Below are 22,568 nucleotides of genomic sequence, written 5' to 3'. Positions count from 1 at the left end.
CCATCTGGATTCTTCTCTTAATTCCATCTACAAAGACCCATTTTCCAAATGAGGTCACATTTTGAGGTTCCAGGTGGATGTGAACTGGGGCTGGAGGATACTTTGGAACCCTCTGAAGGCGGGTTCTTCTTTTTCCCAGGGGACATTTAGTTTTGAAACTCCAAAAGAATCTATACAGTGGTTGGCCCACTGCACAGATCCTGAGAATTAATTGCCCCACAAAATACAGAGATCGGCCCATTTCTTTTTACATAGACCCAGTCTGAGTCATGAGTCTGTTGTACAGGCAGTTATTTTAAGACTTAATAAGGCATTTTCAGAGATTGTCATTTGCTTCTATTTTGAGCCTTATTTGAATGTTATTTTAGTCTTTCTGGTAACAGCTGTACATTTGTAAGAATACATTTAATCATTCTTTTGAATAGGGATTTTGACAAGAAATCAGACTGTGAAGATTGTGGGATGGACATTTTCATATGAAAAAGAGCCTGATTTTACAGTATTTAATAGACTATGTGTTACATGTAATCATGTTGGGCTTGAAAACTAATTTTTTCCCAATCCAACCACCATCAGAGAGATGTATTACTGTAGAAAATGAATGTGCTATTTCATCCACCCCAAAATGTCCATATTCTAGAAATGCCTTTCATAATTGTACTTAATATTTGAATCTGAAAGCATGCCAAGGGGCTCGCTTTATAACTTTGTCCTAAGTCATGGGGGCATCAGGCGGGGCACTAATTTATCACAGTCAAATTTAGGAAAATGACAGAGTTGTCTGTGACAGGCAGAGAAAAAGCAGGGCCGTTTCAAACGTATAGGTTTTACTCCTGCTCTAAGTGGATCGTTTTAGGGCTTACTGTTACCTTTTTTCCTGGAAGATTAAAATTTGTAGAGTTACTTTTGAAAGCGTTCTATTAGAAATGAAACGTTTTTTATACTAAAATTAATTTTCTCAGTAAAGAATAAAAATTCTACCACTATGTGTTTGGAAGCATTCATTCTGCTACTTGTTTTGCTGGTCACCTTTTAAAATTACCTGTCCTATATTTTTAAATGTACATTTTTGTTTTTTTGGTGTTTTTTTTTTTTTTTTTGAGGGGGTGGGGGGTTGTCTCTCTTCCTGCTTGGTTTTATTATCAGGTAGTCGTTTAAACATCGTATGTTTGCACTGGGCCAGGCACTGAAAGAATTACTTTGGCTCTTCATTGATGAATTTTTTTCTTAATTACATACATTCCACGTCTCTTAAAATACCCATTTTATTTACAGGAAGAAGAGATGTTTCGTCCAAATATGTTTTTCCTCCTGTTGCTTCCGCCCATCATATTTGAGTCAGGATATTCATTACACAAGGTAAGACTCAGGCACACAGTAGTGTTTCTGGTCTGGATGGCTTCCCGTGCTAGTGAGGCAAGTTCCTTAAAAGCCTGGGTGTTAATTTAGCCGTGGAGGCTCTGTGCGAATGTCCTGGGCATGCGTGGTGGAAGCTGGACTGGACTGCCTGACTTGTGGAGAGGAGCACACGTGCTCGGTGGTTCCAGGCAGTGTGGCTTAGTAAAGTAGCGTTTTCCACAGAAGAGTACTTTGCTTAGGAAGATGGCCAAAGTGATTTTAAGCAGTACACGGACAACACATTGAATTTTCTTGTTGGACACAGACTGACACGTGTTAAGAGAATAGACTGTCCTGGATGGACAGGGACATGTGCCCCAGGCATTTTGATCCTCTCAGCTCGCCATGTAGGGCCTTTCTCCCTCCTTAGGGCCATGCACCCTTCAGTGTCTCTTCTCTCTGCCCTGCCCTGGGCCTCAGCTCCCAGCTGATATTCTAGTCCCCAGTCTCCGGCGCCTCCTTCTAGGCTGGAGCCCCATCCTTCCGCCCAGCCCTCCAGCTCCTTCGGGCCCATCCTCCGCGCCCCACAGTTGTTCCTCCCACTCTTGGCTCCCTGGCTTCAGCCTGAAGAGAACAGCACGGGCCCCTGCTCAGGTCCCTGCTTTGCCTTGTCACATCTTGTCTCTGTCCTCCAACTTCCAGTGGGAGCGTTTCACCTTTAAGCCACTTTTCTATGTGTGCATGGGTTTTTTTTTTTTTTATTCGCTTATATTTTCTTTAAATAAAAATGTATTTTTTTCAAAACAGATTCTAATTAAAATGTTAGTAATACAGAAGTTATTTTGTGAATGTGATAAAAAAAAAAAAATTATGAAAGTTGGAAGGACTAAGGTTTGGCCTGCCCTTGGAGAGAGGAAAGACCCTGGAGCCAGATACCTACATCTAATCATGTGCTGCCCCCTACAGGTTCCTTTGAGTAGAACAAATTTTTTTTAAAAAGCCAAAAAACCCCCAAAACCCTACCTCTCAAGTTGCTTTGAGATTTACACTAGAGGAAAGAGTGTATACAAAGCACTACCCATCACATCAAATAGACAGTAGTGCTTCTTGTTATTAATATAACATCTGTTAGTAGTAATATTAATATTACTAGTCGTATTATAAACAATAACATTAAACTTGAGAGTTAAATTTGTCAAGAGAGTTTTGGTTAAAACATACAGATTAACGCTTTAATTTTTCACCTGGGTACTAAAGTAAAATATTCTAAGAGATTCGGTCCAGGTTTTTAAAAAAGTTGTTATTTTATTATGTATCTATCCAGAGAAAATGGGAAAAAGAAGTTTAACGTAAGAAAAAAAAATTCCCAAGTCTTATAAACTATTACTGACATCAGGTAATTGTTAAAAAGAAAACAGGCAAAGGAATTTCAGGTCAATGTCTTTTTCACTCTCATTTCTTTCATTTTGTAAATCAAAGGAACTATGAACAGATTATGTATTTCAAAACAATGCTGAAGAAATTGATCTGATTTTGACTTGAAAGCACACTTTGATTACTGTGTTAGAGCATGTAAAGTTTTCTACTTTTTTAGAGGAGAAATAAACTTGTTCAAAATTTGAGGAAAATAATAATTTCTTAGAAAAACATTTCTTCGAAGATATCTTTCCAGCAGAAAACATGACAGTTTACGTGAAAGGTACTAATATGTTAGAAATGCAGATTCAGAGGCTCTATCCATTTCCTACCCTCTCCCAAAGAAGACGAGTAGTCAACTTTGAATGTTTTATTCTAGTATTGCCTTATTTGCTGATGTAAATTTAGACTTGGAATAAAAATTTCAGTAAGACTGTTCTCAGTTGATATGCATTAGGTAGGCAGATATTGGCTCTTTAAATTATTAATATCATACAAAAACTAGAACATTCATTATGTCCGAGAGAAACAGATAAATTTGCTTTATGTAGCAAAGGGAAGTTCTTATAGTGTGCTAATTTGAATTTGGGTAAATTTTCAATATCCAGATTAATGTTAACCAACTACATATGTATTTTTTTCCTTTAAGCAAAATTTCAGTTTATTTCAAACTCAACAAAATTGTATTCATGATTTGAAAACACACTTGAAATATGTATGCTCTAAAGGATTCAAATTACAAACCTTTCGTTATAATCTGTTGGTTGTAATCAAGGTCATTGCTTGTACTCTCTACTACTGCCAGAAATTGAATCAGAAGGGACTGGATTATCAAGAATGCTACTGGTTTTGATCATGGTTATGTTACATACATGTGGTAAAATAGGACAATTTTACTCATCCAAATTTATTTTTGAATAACAACTACATGTATCTTATCAGAATTAGCTCCTCTGAACAGACCAAGACTTCTTTTATCTATTTTTAAATAACAAAATAAAGAAGCTTTTTCAAAGAAAAACTCATAGATGAAAGCCTTTTGTTTAGAAGAAAACAAATCATCGTGTTTGCCTTGAGTTAGTTTAAAGTTCTTTGTGCATTAAAGATTGATATGCCAAACGGAGTAATTGAATGTCAGATTTGAGGCAACCAAACCAAAATTGCAACGAATGAAGCAAAGAAACTTCCTGAAGGAGATAGGATTAGTAAGTAGGCTGCCAGGGTTGAGCTGGGGACATCCTTTTGAAGTGAGCTTTGAAATGTCAGTTCCTGTTGTCTGTGGCTTGACAGTTTCTGAGCAGAGTTGGAGTTCCTTGTCTAGCTCACAGCTAAGGATCATCAAGTTTCTCTGGTGGTGTTCCTAAGTGGAACCCATGAGATTCTAATAAACAGCTAATTTTCTTAATTTTATGAAAATTTGAAAGATATTATGATGCTACTTGGACTCAATTATTTTCTCTTAAATGATGTATAGATGGAAATATATATTTACCTGTCGTATTTATATTTGAGGATGATACTAATATAGACTGAAACAAAATTGTTTAAAAGACCTGGATGACAAAAAGGAGTTTCTGGTAGTATAACCTACAGTCTTGTCATTCTTTGTAGTAATGCACCTTTTCTTAATTAAATGAAAAATTGTAGTCGTATCGACTTTGGACTTTGATCAGACGTGAAACACTGTTAATTCTTTTGGTACCTATTCGTCTTGTAGCTGAGAGGCATTTGGTCGGTGACGTTGCACAAACACAGATGTGGTCATTGCCCCCGGCTGAGCCTGCAGCCTAGAGGGAAAGACAGAATCAGTCAGTCAAATAGTTACGTGAAAAATAAAATTACAGCCATGGCAAGTGCTACCGGAGGTGGGTCATTGTGCACTCAGAGCGCAGAGCAGGATCTGACCTGGCTAAGGGATCAGAGAAGCTTTCCCTCAGGAAGAGTCAAAATGTCCTGAGATCCTAGGATGATTAAAGCTCACCAAGTGAGGAGGAAGGAAGAGTGGTCCAAGCCCAGGGAACAACGTGTTTGAAGAACAAAAGCCACCAGCGTGACTGGCACCCAGAAAACAAAGGGCGGGGGTTAAAGGGTCAAACCGTCCAGGCTTGGTGGGGTTTCAGCTTCATTTCCAGTGGAAGTCAGGGTCAGAGTGAAGGCAGCACAGTCAGATTTGTCTTTTGCAAAAAATCATTCTGGAATCCTCTGAAGAATGGAGGGAGGGCAAGGGGCCAGGACTGGTTGAGACGCGTCAGAAGCTACTGTAGTGGTGCTGGGGAGGGATGATGCCAGCTTGGCAGGGGCGGTAGAGGTGGCAGTGGAGAGAAGTAGGGAGATGCGAGTGACGTGGGGAAAGTTAGAGCCTCAGGACGAGGCTCTGCCGTCGGCGTGGGGCTGAGGGAGGACTGCCGGGGGCCCAGCTTGCCAAACAGGGTGGGCGATGGTTCCCTTCGTAGAGGAGGGCCGGGTGCGGGGGTCCAGGCCTGCGCCCACCTGACCAGCGTTTCTAATCATCTCCCTCCTTTCTGCTCATTCAAACAGGGTAACTTCTTTCAAAATATTGGTTCCATCACCTTGTTTGCTGTTTTCGGTACAGCAATTTCCGCTTTTGTAGTAGGTGGAGGAATTTATTTTCTGGGCCAGGTAAGAAAAACATCTTTGAACAACTTTTAAAATCTTACATTCTTAGAGCTAGTGCAGGGAGGTGGGTTAGGGATGCCTCACTAGGCCTGGGTTTCACGTTCAAGGTGAAGTTCTGTCAGGAAATCTAGACTCATGGGAGGCACGGTAAAGTCATGCTAAAATTGTTTCTAGTGGCCTCAGCTTTGATATCTGGAATTGAGTGAATCTTTTCCATAATCCCCAAAAGTATTTGCTCTTATTTGCAGACTGATATTGTCTTAAGTTGGAATACCTAAAAGTAAAGCAGAATATATACCATCAAGATCTTTAAGTTACAGTATTATCAGTTGTGTTGTCAGACAGAATCAAGGTTAAATGCTGTTTTTTAAATGTAATTTTGCATTTTAAAAATCAAAAATGAGCCTGAATGTGTTCACTCAATTCTAACTCGTCCACCACCTTAGATTTATGTATTCCGGATTTTCTATTTGCTAAACCAGTATCCTCAATTGGGTGTTCCGTACTTTGGGTTCAGATTATTTGAATTCATTTAAAGCCAACCTACCCAGGAAGGTAGTGTCTGTGGCTTTGCATTATGCACAGCTACGCGTGTCACATTTCTTTTCCTTTGTCATGAGGGGCAGAAAGTTTGAAGCTCTGGCCCCTGGGTGACGGGCAGATTTCTCTTATGTGCGTCACATGTGTTTGCTGCGTTTGACGGCTGTAGGCTAAAGCCCAGTATTTCATCCGATTTTCACCTTTACTGCTGCCTTGATGGCACCAGAATAAATCCGTCTGTCATGCAGCCTCCTCCATTGCTCAGCTTCTAGTACCAAGAGGGAGTAAACTTTAGCAAAGAAAACTGTAGTCTGGCTCGAAAAATGTAGCATTCTTTTCCATACTTTTGTTGTATGGTGATCGAATGCATGTTTAAACTAAAACTTACCAGTTTCTTTTATTTTTTCAAGTGGTTTGAAAACTGAAGATTAATGTCCTTATTTAGCTTGTGATAAAGCACTAACGGACATTTTAATCTTCTTGGCTGTTCTCCAGGGGGTTTTTTTGTGTCTGTGTGTTTGTGTGTTTTATTTTACAGGCTGATGTAATCGCTAAACTCAACATGACAGACAGGTAAATCTTTCATGCTGTAACGCCCATGTGACTACTTTTGAGACCAGGGAAAATGTTCTCCACGTTAATTCCTGGGTGTGGTACTTCTCTATTCTTTCTCTCTTTGTTTTACTGATGATTTCTGCTGTAGAATCTATTCTGAGTTAATTCGTGTCTCTGAGATGAATGCAAACTAGATTGAGGAATTTTGGAGATCTCTAGTGAGAGCATTGTTGATTGAAACGATTAATTTAGTTTAAGTTTTGGCAGGAATAACCCTGGAGGGTCAACTGCCCCCCCACACACACATACACACGACAGGCCACACCATTGTTCTTTTAATCATCTCTAACTGATTTCTAAGTCTTTTCAATGGGCCGCAATGAAAAGTTGTCATTTTGATGGATTAGGGATGGAGGGGGAAGCGAGGCGTGGATCTTTACTGTGTCATACCAAGGGGTGGGGGCAGGGCAAGAAGATAGGGCCAGGGGCTCTATGGCCGATGTCCCTAGTCTGAAGCTATTCCCATGAGCATTCAGAGCTGCTGCCTAGGTGCCCAGTCCAGAAATTTCCATAATCGGCTTAGCAAGAAGCAACCTAGGCAGCTGTCTCTCAGAAGGTACCAGATAGATCTAGTGCTGAAAAAGTACGCAAGCAGTGTGCTGCCTGGTCTCCCCTCTCTGAGAAATCCAGCGAGGATGTAGCCCTGCCCTGCATTTTCATGTCCACAGTCAGCACTTAGCCCTGCGGCCCCCCGGGGGTCGGGGGAGGGGTGCCGGGAAGTGGGGCCGTGTGCTTAGCCCTCGGTCTCTCCCATGGACCAGCCAGAGCTTTCGGCCTTTAGCAGCAACTTGGGACTAGATCTTGGAGCCCTTCTCATGGGAAATGTGCCTCCAATAACATTAAATCCAACTTCATTTTTCTCCCAGGGACATAAATTTCAGAGCTTTGACTGTAAGATAGTTTTGATATATAATCAAGTAGCAAAAGTCAAATTTCTCTTCCATAAGGAGCTAGAAATAAAACAGAAGTGACGTCCTTCATTTTGTAGATATTTTGCAAGTGAAAAGAAATGCCCAGTACTCATCTGAAGTAAAGGAAGATGTCGTAGTGTTCAGCTCTTCAACCTGTTTGGGGGCAATGGGTTAGAGATACAGAAAATGCATGATAAATTCTTGTGACATTGAGTTGAACCAATGTTCGGGATGTTTGGGGGAGAGAAAGAAGAAAATCGTCCCTTAGACAAGCAGAACAAGAGCAGGTAGAGTTTCGTCCTCCGTGTGCAGACACTCCCTTTCCTGTTGGAAATTGTCCCATGGGTGTGAAGTGCTCTGGGAGAAATTAGCCAGCAGTCACAAACCCACAGAGCTGCAGAGCCTGGCAGGGCACTTAACAGAGGGGAGCTGGCCAGGTGCATGTGTAGAGGTGGTGACAGAGAATCTGGTGAATCAGAGGGCACACCTTGTCTAAAGGGGACAGCCACGTCACAGCTCCACCTAGTGACTGCCATTATGGGGCCAGAATTACTAGATATATTTTTAAAATTTTTTTTTCAAAAGAAGCGAGGTTTCTAGATTTTAAGAGGGAATTTTCCGGTTTTCAAATGTTGACAATTTATTGAGTTTTTCCAAACACCGTGCAGGTCAAACATGAGACCCGTAGACCTCTGCACTATGGAAAATGTTAAAAATAATTTTGTCGCAATAAGATTTTATTTTAGTGATATTTCTGCTGGAGATTTTATGCATAAATAGACCCTGAATTATTTCATCATTCTGTACTGTTTCCTTGATGTTGCTGTTCTTTGAGATGGTGAAATAAAGAAAACACATTTTTAAGTTAACTTCTAGCTTCTGGCCTTTTAAAATACTGGGTCTTGAAGATGTGAAATAGGACATCCGATGGCATGATTAAATGACCCCTTAGATCCTGACCTCTGATGACTCAAGAAGTTCGTATTTCAGACTTTTCATAGTCTCTGTGATTTAGATTCTCAACCAAAGCAAATGTGTTACGTGATTTATGCAGAGCATTTGCCCCCAACTTTTTATTATGAAAATTCCAAACACAGAGAAAATGAAGCAGCGATGTCCAGCGGCAGCTGTGTGACCACCACCTGGAGTCCACAATGACCGTTTCACTTGATTTGCTTTAACACAGGCCGCCCCCCTCTGTCCAGCCTTCTAACCAATCATTCTAACTGATGATTTATCAGCCCATCTTCTAGTTGCTACTGATTCCAGTTCAGGATGCCACAGACTCTATGACAGACTAGGGAAGAGCTGGGCACACTCGCCCCATGTGGCCACGCTGATGGCTCTGGGCTCACATCGCCCTTATGCCAGCCATCCCTGCCACAAGGGCCAACCCAATTCCCCATGACCTGCTAAAATGCCTGGTGACGGCCATCGACGACCAGGCTTGGGCTTCCTGTCCACTCCTAGAGCCCCGTGCCACTACATGGATGGAGAGTAGGTGAGGTGGCTCCCCAAAGGAAAGTTAAGGCGCTGTTAACAAAGCCAGGGTGCGTGGATGTTGAGCAGAGAGAACAGGGCTGTCCTCTGCTGCACTGTGCTGGGGGATGGGGGCGGGGCAGCTGAGCAGAGCAACAACTCATCAGGAACCCCCAGGCCTGTCCCCTTCCACCACCACCCCCCCCCCCGCCCCCGCCACCCACGCACGCGCCCGCCTCTCCCTCCCCCTTTCAGACATGCTTCTCTTTCAAAGCCCTTGTGATGTTTCTGTGGGTGCCAAGAGTGGCAGTGAAAGAGGAGAAGGAGGCACAAGAAGCTCTGTGTCTGGGTTGCCGCATGAAGGCCCCGGAGGAACGGCCTCCCAGGCTGGCAGTCGTCTGGCTGGTGGCACTCCCTCCCTTTCCTCCTCTCCCTCCCTCCATCCTGCCTGCTGCCTGCCTTCCACACATCTCTGGGCCGAGGTCAGCACAGGTCCTGGGAATATACCCGTGACTGAAACACAGCGCCCACCCCGCTGGCGCTCACAGTGAGGGCAAGAGGCAGGTAAAGTCACAGCTCGTAATGCACGTGACAACCTATGTGAGGACAGGGGAGGCCTGGGACCCGCAGTGTGAGCTGAGACCTTTTGGGTCTGGTCCTCGGCTTGGGATCTGGAGACTCTCCTTGAAGTGAGCAGCCTCTCTTGCACGAATTCACATTAATCAAACTTACAGGGAGTTACCATGGAAACCAGAATGCCAGAGTATTGATTTCCGAAGAAGAGAACTGTGACTGGTAAGGCAGCCAGGCACCTCCTCCTGCCAGCACGCTTCTCCCTGGGCCCCGAGTCCAGTGGCCACTGAGGGCTGCTGGCGATGGCAGAGGGGACAGAGCGCACTCCGTCCTCAGGCCGAGTAGCTCCCTCGCCCCGCCCAGGCTGCCAGCTGGTGAGGGGGAAGCAGCGGCAAATAGTCCCGCTGTGTCTCTCACGCCTGCCCGGCTGTCCGCTGGGGCTCGGTGTTTTGTCTCGTGTTGTAGAAGAGGCAGACCTAACCCTTCTGCCGATGCAGAAAGAAGGCAGTGCCAGGCTTAGCAGTTTGAGGGGACAGAAGGCGATCGTGCGCACGCTCTCCGCCCCGCCCCCCCCTTCCTCTCTCTCTCTCAATACTTGCTTAGGTCTAGCTTTGTTAGAGATGATCAGCTTGGCATTTTCTTAGACGTTACAAGTCTGAGTGGAGGCTGTGGTCAGTCACAGATGGTAGCAAGGGCAAAGCAGAGGCCAGACCCAGGAGCCGCTGGGTCATTTGGTAGAGGCCACGGAGCCATCCAGTTACTCTGGCCAAGAAGGCTGGGAAGACTCATGCGTTTAAGGTCTCCCGTCCTCACTGGTCTTGATACTTACAGGGGAAAAGCAGCCATTCCTAACAGGTCCTGGTAAGGGGGCCCTTCACTGCTCCACTCGGAGTGTCACTTTGCAGACATTATAAGTGGAAAACAATGTACTGTCCTCTGTAGTTCCTTTGGCTGCAGTATGTACTATGATATTATATCAACTACAATCCTCAGCTTTAAGGTTTTAATATGTGGACCAAGTGGCAAGCATTACAGAATTCCCCCTTCCTGTTCCCTTCTTTCCAGTTTTGCTTTTGGCTCCCTGATTTCTGCTGTCGATCCAGTGGCTACTATTGCTATTTTCAATGCCCTTCACGTGGACCCAGTGCTCAACATGCTGGTTTTCGGAGAGAGTATCCTCAACGATGCAGTCTCCATTGTCCTGACCAAGTAAGTGTGCTGTCTTCAAGTGACAGAACTAAACATCCTTATAACAAGGGGACAGATATTTCCGTGCAGCTATGTGTACAGTTGCTTGTCCTCTGGGTGATTGGTTCACCCGCTTCTCTATCTTTCTGTCCTGACCAGCCTTGCTGTGCCCCAGGAATATGGTCAAGGTCTGGGGTGGTGAGGAGAGGAGAGTCCACCTTTTATGGTGGCAGTTTGGAGCCCAGCTTCTCATCAGCATCACTTGGGGTGCTGATTAAACGTGGCATTCCCAGGCCCCACCCTCACAGCTCCCGGGCGAGTCCCAGGAACTTGGGTTTTTAATAAGTTCCCCAGACAATGATGGAGCAGCCCTTTGAGGGCTCAGTGTTTTGGGCTGCATCGTTGCAGACAAAAGCAGTAGACAGAGGCCCTACTCTTTCACTTAGGAGCGGTCGCATGTCACCTTTTCACAGCTTGTAAAGTAAGGTAATGATACTAATGGGCGTCCCGCCTTAAGATGCTATGGGGTGAAAGCATCTTTGGAAACTGCAGATCTTTCTCTGATGTTCATTTGTATCACCGCCCTTGTTGATGGGATCTGAAAAATTAAAGATGAATCATAAAATGTCAAGAAGTCATTGGGAAAAGGAAATGAATCTAAGATAGTCTCACATGTGTTTATCTGATGGAAGGCTGTTTCCTTGCACTGTGTACTTTGTGGTGTTCATTAGCACGTGTGGGCAGGAGACGCAAACAGCTTTGCCAAAAAACAGAGACGGCACCAACAGAGCAGTTGGACAGGAGAGCCCAGGACAGTGTATCAGAGACGAGCCAAGAGACTCTTAGGGGTCAGTCAGTGTTCTGTTAGAGAACAGAATTTCTATGATCTGAACACTGACTTGTTTCCTTTGTCGAAAGGTGCCTTGCTCGTGTGATATTCTGCGGCAGTTAGCATTTTCTTAAAAGCTTTATTATAGTCGACATTTGCGATTCTTACCTTGAACTAAAATGATGTTTTATAGTAGAAAGAGCCCAGGTTTTGGAGTCAGGCTGACCCAGGTTCAAGTCCTGGCGATGCCACTCGTATGGCTCTGTGACCTGGGTTGGCTTCTTTACCTCTCTGAGCCACAGGCGTCTCAGCAGTTAAGTGAGGATGATAAGGCCTTAGCCTAGGATTGGACTTGAGGATTGAATAGTTAAGTCTAGTACTACATGAAAAGCATCTGACGTCAGTTAACGTGAGACCCTTTCCTCTTCTTCTCCTGCCCCATTGTGTTTCACTGTTTGCCCCTTTTTTATCCTACTTTTGCAGGAAGAATTTCCCAAAGGCTGCTTAATTGCCAAAAGTGCTCAGCAGACCTAAATGAAAAAACCTTAAAATATTTTTGTTATTCTAAAAGTAGTACATATATTCTTCATATGTAATTTAGAAAACACACAGAAAAAAAGAAAGAATAATTATATGCATTGTTACTTCCCAGAGATAAAAGTATACATATATTTTATTTAGCTGGGCTTATATCTCATATACTGTACTGTAGCTTTTCCATTGAACAGAGTCGATAAAATAATCTTCTGTAACATCATTTTACTGGTTACCGAGTATTCCTTTCTATGGATTTACTACGACCTGTTTAACCAATTCCCTCTTATTGGCTTTTTCACATTTCTCTTGGCAAAAATTTCTATAGCTTTATTAGGAAATTATCATACATAGTACTATAAGACCTTTAAAAAATCTGATGGCAATATTTTTTCTTACTTAAGGTCTACTCAGAAAGATATTAAGCTTTCTGGATTTGACTTTTCTCTTGTATCCTGGTGGCATGTATCAAACATTTGTGGTAAAGAATTTTGCCCAAATTGGAGGTGAATTATTTTTATATATTAGGAGCTAAATTCAACTGCTACGTCTCTATTTTTTAAAAATTTGTCAGAAGTAGGACCTTTTCTGAACTTTTCCACGTCTTTTTGCCACAGACAGGCCAACGAGTAAGAGATATTTTCTTTTTAAAATGAGACATGGTGGAGTCATTATAAGTAACCAAAGGTTCTTCCTGGAAAAGTGCTTTTGAAGGCTACAATCACCTCTAATGACAGTTCTCAAAACTGGACCTGCGGACCACATGCGTATGTAGCTTTCAGGCTCTACCTCCACCACTCGTGGGACACAGGCTTGGGTAGAGCCACTGGCCTGAGCCACGTCCAGCTTTACAGACTCTCCAGATATGCTGCAGACTGGTCATCCACCATCAGCGTTTGGCGAGGGCCCTCTTCGTGCCAGATGCTGCTCGGAGACTATTGGATTTGACAAATGCAATCCAGGGTGGGAGAAAGATGCCCACAGAGAAGTGAACACTGCAGTCCTAGGGGAAAAGTCACTTGAAATTCAGGGATCTGAGTTTGGCTTGTCAGATGAGCTGTCTTAGGAGCTGGCAGGCATTTGCAGATATAAGAGGGATTAGGAAGAAGGGGGCTCGGTAGACCTGCCCTGTTTTTTTGTACTACAGAAGGGGACTGTTTTCAGCTTTCCTTGGTTACAAGGTAGAATCACGTCTTTTTTTTAAGGGTATAGTTCATAAATGATCATTTTCAAAACAATCTGACACACCTTTGCAACCAAATAGAGGAATGATTACCCCTTTTTTCATGTTTTCATTTACATAAGTGCCAGAAAGCTAAGTGTCTTCTGTTTCCTCATTAACTTTAATTAAATTATTTTTAGCTTTGACTTGTTACTATGACAATTCTTAAAATAATTGCTGTAAAGAAAAACTTCTGTTCTCTCCAGCTATAGCTGAAGCTCAGAGTCCAGATTCTACTTTCATTTATCTTGAGTTCAGAAACCACTGGCCTCAGCTTTCTCTGCATTAAGAAGAAAGAAAGCCGGTCCAGCTGGCGTACCAGCCAGTATACCAGCCGAGGCAGCGATATGGGGTAGGGGCTGCGCACCACGTCCTGGGCTACAGATCCCTTTGAAAGCTGTAGGTGGTCTTAGCTTTCAAAAGCACTTGCCCAGTAAGCACCGCTTTGGATCCCCAAGGTGGGGTGTTAACCTGCAGTTTACTAGGAAAGGAGTAGAAAGGGGGAGATCGTGCTTTCCGGTGAGTCTGCAAAACATTTGTGTGCAAAAAGTTAGATTTCTTTTTTTGCAGGACTTCTGAGAACCTTTATTATGTCACATTGTGCTTTGAATTGCCATGAAAGGCTTCCTGAGGTTATTTGACCAAGTTACCCTTTTATCAGAGATTTTCTTGCTTTGAAATCATACTGATTCATGAGCTTAGTCAACACTGATTAATGAAGCTGAATATTGTTATTGACAAGTCTTCGTTTTGTTTACTGACTTAGCAAAAGTTTATTGAGTATCTTTTGTGTGCTAGGCTCTGCCTTAGGTCCTAGACATGTGGCAGTGAATGGGCAGGCTTGGTCTTCATGGGATGATTCATCAGTTTTCACATGCTGTGGAGAAGTCAGTTACCAGGCAGTTACCAGCCTGTAAATGGGCTGGCCTGTGTGAAGGAGTCAAGGGCAGGTGTCCCTGAGGAAGTGACACTGACCTTGAGAAACAGACTGGGAAGTTAGCTGGGGCCAGGGCGGAGTGAAAGATGACCTACAAGGAGGGCCCCATCCCGAATGGGAAAGTGGGATCAAGAGGTATCTGCTTGTCAGGTCATGCTGACAAGCAGCAGGAAACTGTGGATGGGTTTTCGAATAGGCCAATCACCTGATCAGGTGTGCATTTTAACCGGATCATTCTGGCCACGGGTGGAAAAATGGCTTGATCCCTAGGAAGACAGGGATGTATACAGAGACAGCTGTGAGGCCTAAGCTCCAGGACAGAGGATGGTAGGGGAGGGAGGGCGAGAAGTGGGTGGTTTTGAGAGAAGGTCCGGAAGGTAGAATCTGCAGAAAGATAAATAGGAGAACAACTCCATTTTAATGGTATAATGGTCTTCCCTTTGGGGATAAAACCAACAATTGAATGTAATGGCTTCTGGTGTTTTCCTTTGTTCCGTTGCAGTGAAAGGAAAGTTCTTTCATTTCTTCCTCCCAATGCTCCCGATTTCACCCTCTCAGCTGCTACCTAATGGTTTCTTCTTTAGGTGGCTTCATTTTAATCTGACTCCATGCCACAGCCTCAGTTTCAGGTATTATCACAAGATCCGCCCATATTAGAAACACACCCCGTGACTCCCCAGGGCCTGCGGGATGAAGTACCAACTCCTTAGCGGGGTTCATCGGAAGCCGTTCACAGGTCCCTGCTGCTGCCTGCTGCGGTCGCCTCACCTCTGCCGCTGTCCTCCCCACTGGCCCCTCCCCCACAGTCCGTTCCTGTGCTTGCTCCGCACTAACCTGTGGAATTGAACGCTCCCACTGGGCTCCCTGCCTCCGCACACGCTGTGCCCTCTGCCTGGGGTGCTGTCCCTCATTTCTTCGCGTGGTTAATCCTTCTTTATCCTGAATCTACACCCAGCTCACACATCATGGAGGACCTCCTCGACGCCCACGGATCTGGGTTAGGTGCCCGCCCTGTGTTCTACAGCCCTTTGCCCTGACCCCACGTGGTCACCAGTTCCCATCTCAGACTGGGGGAGCTCCTCGAGGGCAGGGACTTCGCTCTCATCTCTGAACCACCCCCAGAAACTAACACAGTGCCTGGAACAATGTAGGTGAGCAAGGACCTGTTCGACTCACTGAATGGAGGAATGAGAGAATAAGCAAGAAAGAAGTTTTGAGTTCTAAGTTAATTTTTAGTAAGTTCGTCTATAACATTTTAACTTCTTTTTGTTTTTCTTTCATTTCCTAGCACAGCTGAAGGTTTAACAAGAAAAAATATGTCAGATGTCAGTGGGTGGCAAACATTTTTACAAGCCCTTGGCTACTTCCTCAAAATGTTCTTTGGCTCAGCCGCGCTCGGCACACTCACTGGCTTAATCTCGGCATTAATATCCTTTTCACGTGACAAACACGCGGGGCTGAGATTATTCTTAATTACATCCATCTCTAGCCATTTTCTCTAGTTCCTTCAGGGGGCCAATTTTAGTCTGACGTGTTTGCTGGAAGATTTTTAGGCTTCATTTTGGTTTGAGGAGCACTTTAAACTCAAAGATTTTTAAATTTAACAAGTAAAATTTAGGATGTCACTTTTCAAAGCTTAAAAAACACATACACTGTTGGGTATCAGATCTGATTTTGGCGGCTTCTTAGTTCCCAGAGTACTTTCAGATGATTTTCATTTTCCTCCGTCTCACTTTTCACATTCAAAAATTTGAAAACTAATTTCCTTTGAAAATGTAAAATTGAGAAAATCTGAAAGCGTTTATCTGGAAGGACCAGAAAAGAGATTTTCAAAGTGAGCTCCATCTAAGTTACTCGCAATGATTTTCTTGCCTAACAGCCCCTGAGCTAGCTTTTCCAGCGGGAGACGAAAAGCAGCTTGTTAAGGCCAATGACACCTTCTCTGCTGTCAAAAATTCATCATGTCCGCAACGGGAAGAGGCACCAGACCGTTTCTGTGCCAGCCTGAGCCTGCGTCTTGGGGAGATGGCCACCTGGCCCTCCTCCACGAGCAGTTTGCTTCACAGATGGCCGGAAAAGCCTCTTTTGCCTGTGACAGGCATGTTTGCCTGCCATCCTCTTGAATTTTCCCTTCGACGCTTTTGTCCAGAAGTCTAAAGGCTCTAGTGAGTTGGTTGGCAGCTTCTCATATTGTACCAATAAACAGAATGGAAAAGAAAACTTTTTCCAGTTCAGTATTTCCTTCCATATTTATCTTTTTCTTCAGAGGGGCAGGGGGAGCGTCTGTTGTAATGAAGCCAAGTGAATGGGTGCTGTGAGCTCCAGGCCTGTGAACGATATTTGAACATAGAGAAGATTCTCCTTTTACAGGAGCATGACTTTGGACAGCTCCGGGAAGAGAGAAAAAGGCCCTTCAATGGGGCATTGAACCCAGAGTTCCGGAAACCCCATTAGTTAATCTCATCTGATGTCAGGAGGGGTGAAAGAGTGACAAGACCCTGGGAGGGGCCTGGCAGTGGGGGTGCCCTCAGACCGTCTGCAGCCCCGCTCTGCCCCGCAGCCCTGGCACACTGCCAGCCTCCAGGTCAGCATTTTTAAATAGGCTGACTTACGTTGATTTGAATTTTCCCTTACCATTTGTCTCAGGAATTCACATTTCTTAATTTTATCCGATTCCCTTTCTTAAAGCAACAATCTCCCTGCAAAAAAAAAACAAAACAAAACAAATCCGCAATGACAGATTTTCCCTTGTTACCTTGGGATGTTCCAAAGTCTTTTGTATCCATTGTTTTCATTATATATTTGGGGGGCCACAGTTGTGTGACTTCTCTAGATCTCCCGTCAACTGTCCCTTGATTCTTTTTCCTTGACTACTGTCATTTACGTGCTAAAGCACATCGACTTGAGGAAAACGCCTTCCTTGGAGTTCGGCATGATGATCATTTTTGCTTATCTTCCTTATGGGCTCGCAGAAGGAATCTCACTCTCTGGTAAGCGAACAAGAGTGTGGAAATGCTGGGGTGATGGCGCGTTGTCCCGCCTCCTGAGAGAGGTTATGTCACGGGGTCACTTTCAGTCACAAGAGATGGTCACAACTCAGAGGAGCGTAAGCAGTAGCGGGAATCTGCTGGCTGTCTAGGGATGCATCTGGATTTATTTCTCTTTACTGACCGTCCTGTAGCAGAGATCTCTGTCACTCCCACGGTTGCCTCTTTCCCAGAACAAGGCCTCTGAAGGGCCTGCTGTCGAAGGGCGGGGCCCTGGGACCCGGCACCCATGGAGCTGCGTTCTGTCATCTACGTGATAGAATGTCATATACGTGAAATCACGCAGCCTGTAGTCTCTTGTGTCTCATTGCTGTTAGTTATCAACATTCTTGAGAGACATCGTGTTTTTGCATGGATCAGTCGTTTACACACTCTTACTGTATTACACTTTATCCATTCGCTATTTGAAGAACATTAGGGTTTTTTCAGATTTCAGTTATGAATATTTGTGCATAATTTCATTTATCTTGGATAAATGCCTAGGAGTGAGGTTGCTGGGTCATATGGTAAGTATATATTTTACTTTATTAGACACTGCCAAGTGGTCTTCAAAGCGACCGGGACCATTTTGCGTCCCCACCAGAATGTATGAGCAAATTCCAGCTATTTCACAGCCTCACTAACACTTCTCAATTTTAAAAAGTGTAGCCATTCTGATAGGTGTGTGGCAATTTGATCTTCATGTGCCTTGGTGTGGTTCGCTCTACATTCTGCTTGGGGTTTGTTGAGCTTCTTGGGTTTAAAGCTTATGTGAGTTTATATCTTTCATCAAATTTGATAAATTTTTACCCATCTCTTGAAATTTTTTCTTCTGTTCTCCCCTCTCCTCTCCTTTCGGGACTCTAATCACTTAAATTATAATAGACAGTGTGCTGTCATCCCATAATACCTCTTGCCTTTTCTTTCTAGTTGTTTTTTTCTCTCTCTGATTTATTCTGGCTAGTTTCTGATGCCGTGTCTTCACATTCGCTGATACGTTCATCTGTCATGATCAGTGTCCCGAATCCCATCCAGGGCGTGTTTCATTTTAGGCGATGCATTATTCATCTATAGACGTTCCCTTCGGGTTATTTTTATATCTCCTGTCCCTCCTCCCGTGTCCATGGCTGTCTCTGCCTTCCGAAGCATATGGAGCACATTTGTAACTGCTGTTTTAATGCCCTCGTTTCCTAATTTCATCATCTCTGTCAATTTTAGGTCTGTTTCTGTCGATTAATTTTCTTCTATTCATGAGTCATAAATCCCTGCTATTTACTTGCCTATTAATTTCTGATTGGATGCCAGTCACTGCGAACTGGACTGTGTTGTAGAGTACTGGATTTTATGATATTCTTCGTAGAGTTCTGGATTTTTTTTCTGCCCGTATCTGAGTTTCCTGGAGTCAGTCTAATCCTTCTGAGGTTTACTTTTAAACTTTGTCAGGGCAGGTCTAGAGTAGCACTAGGAACTCATGCACTTCCCTCTGAGGACTTCACCTCCTGTCCCGCGTATTATGAGGTCGCTCTGTTCCAGCCTACAGGTACGCAGACTATTCCTGGCCTTGGGTTCGCTTCAGGAATTGCTCAACCTAGTCCTTTTCAGCGGTTCGCTCCCCAGCCTCTTGGATTCTCACCCCACGGGTGTATAGATTGGTATCGGTCCAAGATTCAAGGGGACTGGACAGTAGCTCTCTGGAGCTCTCTTCCTGTGCAGCTCCTCTCTCTGGTGTCCTAGCTGCTTTGGCTTCCCCTTGCTCTCATCTGTCCCCTCCTCTCAGCAAGACCTGGTTTAGGATTCCCTTCCCAGAGACTCAGCGGAGAACTGCATCCAAGCAGTAAGGCGGGGTGGGGCCCGGAGCAGGAGTGGTCACCTTGCTTGTTCCCTTTCTATCAGGAGTCACCATCCTCCCCTTCCTCAATCCCAGTACCAAGGACAGTTTAGGTTTATATCTTTTATCAGGTTTTCTAGTTATTTATAACAGGACAGCAATTTGCGCAGCAATTATTTCTTCATGGGCAAAGTGGAAGTCCCCGGTGGTTTTTAATGACTCTATTGAACAGGATTTTTCTCACAGATCACTTTCTAGAATCTCGCATGGGTGCTCTGTGAGTGGATCTTGCCAAGGAGGAAGCAGAGATGACTCTGGCCATTTTTATTGGACGACTCTTGGTAAACATCAGGGTTTTTTTTTTTTTTTTGCTTTTAATCCCAAACCAGTTCTCTTGGATAATTTCAACCCAGTCTTTGCCATCAAGTTTCCTTTTATCTTTCCAGAATATTGGCACTTACATAAACATTACCTGTGAGTCATTTGGCTCTAGCCTAGATATTTTTACTTCTGTTTTTCTAAATTGTTCCCCACCCCTTTGAGCTGAACACTGAGTACCTTGTGGCAGAACTGTATTTTATACATCCATTTGGAATTTGCGATGAAAACAAGGGAGTATTTTGCTTGTCTCTTCTTCAGAGAGGCAGTGTTTTTTGTTTGAAAGGGTTTCGTTTCCTTAGAGACCTCTGCTGTTTGTGCAGCAAGGCCAAAGACAGCACATGCCAGCCAAAAACGCATCATCCACCTCTGGGTGATGGGCTCGGCCCAAACACTCTTTGCCTTTGGGGTAGCTGTCGCGCAGGGCTTTGTGAAGACCCTCCGCGTCCCGCTGTCAGAGTGCAAACGGGAAAGGTAACGCCTCCTTCCCTGTCGTGCTCCTCTTTGCCTGATTATCACAGAGGACTGACAGCGAGTGGTCTCCGTAACCGCCGGCAGGACGTTCTCTCCATAGGAATCGCTGACCTAAATCACGCGTTTAAAATGCAGTGGTTAAGGATGCCCGACAGACCTGGGTTTGGATCCCAGCTCCACCATTAGCCGTGAAACCTCAGACAGCAGACTTAACCACTCTGATTGTCAGTTCCTCATGTAATAAGAGTGCCACCCTAAGATTCGTGATGAGGATGAAAGGGAACAATGCAAGTAAGAGGCATCGATGTGTGTTGTTACTTGGGTGACCGTACGTTTCCCCTTTTTGCCCCAACATGATAAATTAATAAAACCCCTTTCACTCACAAAGGATCCTGGTTTCAACAGCAGATTAAATAATCCCCCTAATTATTACTCAGAAGTTTTAGCCATTCTCATAATCTTTGTTCTAATTCATTTGATGTTAACTATTTCCATTGTTCATTCAAGCTGGTTTTGCGGGCTCCTTTGCTCTCTGGCTCTAGAGCCAAAGATGGATAGACCGCCCCCCACCCCGCCCCGCCCCTGCCAGTTGAGCCAACTCTGGGCTGGCTGAGGGAGCGGGATTGGCATGGAGTGACTCTGTCAAGGTGGGTCACAGAGGATGGAATTTTCTAGGGTTGAAGGATGAGTCTGTAAGATTGATGAGGACATAACACTTTCTGTAAAGTGTTGGGGACATGTCAGCCAAAGATAGAATGTATCATATGTGCAGCACTCAAATGCACAGGTGTGTATCCGAGGAATTCCTTTGCAGCACTACCTGTGAGAGAAAAACTAGATGCTCATCAGTAAAGGGAAAGATTAAGCTAGTTTGGGTCTATTCTCACTATGGAATACTATGCAGCTGCTTAAAAAATGAATTTGACCTATTTGTATGACCATGGGAAGAACTCCAAGATATTTTGTTAAATTTTAAGTAAGAAAGTTGGAAAACCACTCATTTATCCATTCAGTAAACATTTATAAATGCCCACCCTGTGCCAAGAACCATCCGTGGTGTTGGAGCTATTGTTGCAGAAGACATTAAGCAAGTAGGGAAACATCCCATCATCTCGGGTAGTGAGAAGTGAAATGAGGTGTAATGTGATAGAGAGTGGCAAGGGGTGGCAGCGTCATGAGATGAGGGTCGGAAGGTCTCCCCGACGAGGTGGCACCAGAGCTAAGACTGTGTGGTGAGCAAGAGCCAGCGGAGGGAGGGTCTGGGGAAGGGGTGTAGGCAGCGGGAACAGCCGGTGCTCAGGGTCCCAGATAGGCGTGAGGGAGCCTGGCACACCCCAGAAGAGCAGGAGGTCGGTGCAGCTGGGACAGAGGGGCAAGGACCCAGCCCGCAGGGTTCTGTAGGCCTGGGAAGGAGCTGGGATTCTGTTACGTGCGCCAAGGCAGGTGTGGGAGGCCGCTTAAAAACTTGCTGTGCTGGTAACACGTGCCATACACCTAACACAATCCTGTTTATTACTGTTTAAAGATAGATCAACTTTATAATGGCATAGTGAAAGAGCTGGAAATTTGCATAGTGAACTATTAATAATAGTTACCTCTGGGTAGGCGGTGGGAATGGAGACCTGTTTAACTCTGTACCTGTGAGTCTGGATGTTTTATAGCAAAACATGTTTATCCTTGGGTAATTAACAGAGAAAAGAGACTCAGCCTTACCTAGTAAGATACGATACAGTGGGAATGGGACCGTGACACCCTTTGCATGTCTGCCTTTTGAGCTTCAATCCCTTTACTCTGTTCCTTTATTACAATTGATTTAACCGAGACTAGAAATGGATTTTCTCCTTCTCTGGATTTTCTCTTTCTCCTTTCTTCCTTCCAAGAGGCTGACCATTTTATCTGCTTCCTTAAGTGATTTTTTCTCCTAAAAGAAGTGAATGTGTCAGGAATTCATCCTTACGGGGCCCTTTTATCTCTGGCAGTGAGGCCGTTTGCACCATTTACCCTGTTCGTGTGTTCACAGCCTGTGCAGGTGGCAGCTGATGGATGAGGGTGGCCTGGGCGGAGAAGTCACCGTTGCCTAGGGAGGGCACATAGGGTGACACTTGAGCTGTCCCACTGCTGACCTTGATTCTCTCCTTTAGCCCCCAGAACTCTAGAGATGCCTGGACCCCGGACTAGCGAGGGGTAAAGATGGTTGGTGACTGGCTCTTCACTCTCGCATTGACCAGAGGCCCATCTTCGTCTGATCTAAATTCAGTCCCCTGGTGGGGCTTATTTATCTATATAAAAATTTTTAAACATTTGAATCAGTTTCCGTTATTAAAAGTTAGGAAATTTCCCATAAGAAACAGATTATCTGGCATCTCTCAGAACACCAGAACGAAGACTGGTCAGCCCGAGGCCCCAGGCACAGGGCCGATGGCAGCCCTTCGTAGATGGGCTTGTGCCTTCTTCACCGACGTGCTGCCCAATGACGTAATGTTTTTATTCTTGTTTTCTGGCCCCTGAGGAGTTTGAGTTTCCTAGCCCCAGCCAAGTGCACCTGACTAAACTGGCCTCCCAAAGTCCGCCTGCACTGAGCCTGCCTCCTCTTGAAGAGCCTGGGGGCAAGACAGCTCCCTGGGGGCCTGGCAGTGGGCTCTA

General features: G+C 44.5%; 1 protein-coding gene across 2 annotated transcripts in view; it reads left to right on the top strand.

Annotated features, from left to right (window-relative positions):
* The window catches only part of SLC9A8 (solute carrier family 9 member A8), a 62,348-nt gene that overhangs the window by 22,225 nt on the left and 17,555 nt on the right, over positions 1–22,568 (top strand). For both annotated transcript variants that reach the window (XM_016143734.2, XM_016143733.2), the window contains 6 exons: positions 1,276–1,359; positions 5,293–5,394; positions 6,470–6,504; positions 10,575–10,718; positions 15,508–15,646; positions 17,104–17,209. In XM_016143734.2, coding sequence (XP_015999220.1) covers positions 1,276–1,359; positions 5,293–5,394; positions 6,470–6,504; positions 10,575–10,718; positions 15,508–15,646; positions 17,104–17,209 — 610 coding nt within the window. The remainder of the gene's footprint in view (positions 1–1,275; positions 1,360–5,292; positions 5,395–6,469; positions 6,505–10,574; positions 10,719–15,507; positions 15,647–17,103; positions 17,210–22,568) is intronic.

The sequence above is a fragment of the Rousettus aegyptiacus genome, unplaced genomic scaffold (genome assembly GCF_014176215.1).
Source record: "Rousettus aegyptiacus isolate mRouAeg1 unplaced genomic scaffold, mRouAeg1.p scaffold_m13_p_12, whole genome shotgun sequence".
Classification (NCBI taxonomy): domain Eukaryota; kingdom Metazoa; phylum Chordata; class Mammalia; order Chiroptera; family Pteropodidae; genus Rousettus; species Rousettus aegyptiacus.
Note: the sequence above shows the minus strand (reverse complement) of the source record. Positions and strands in the feature narration are given on the sequence as shown.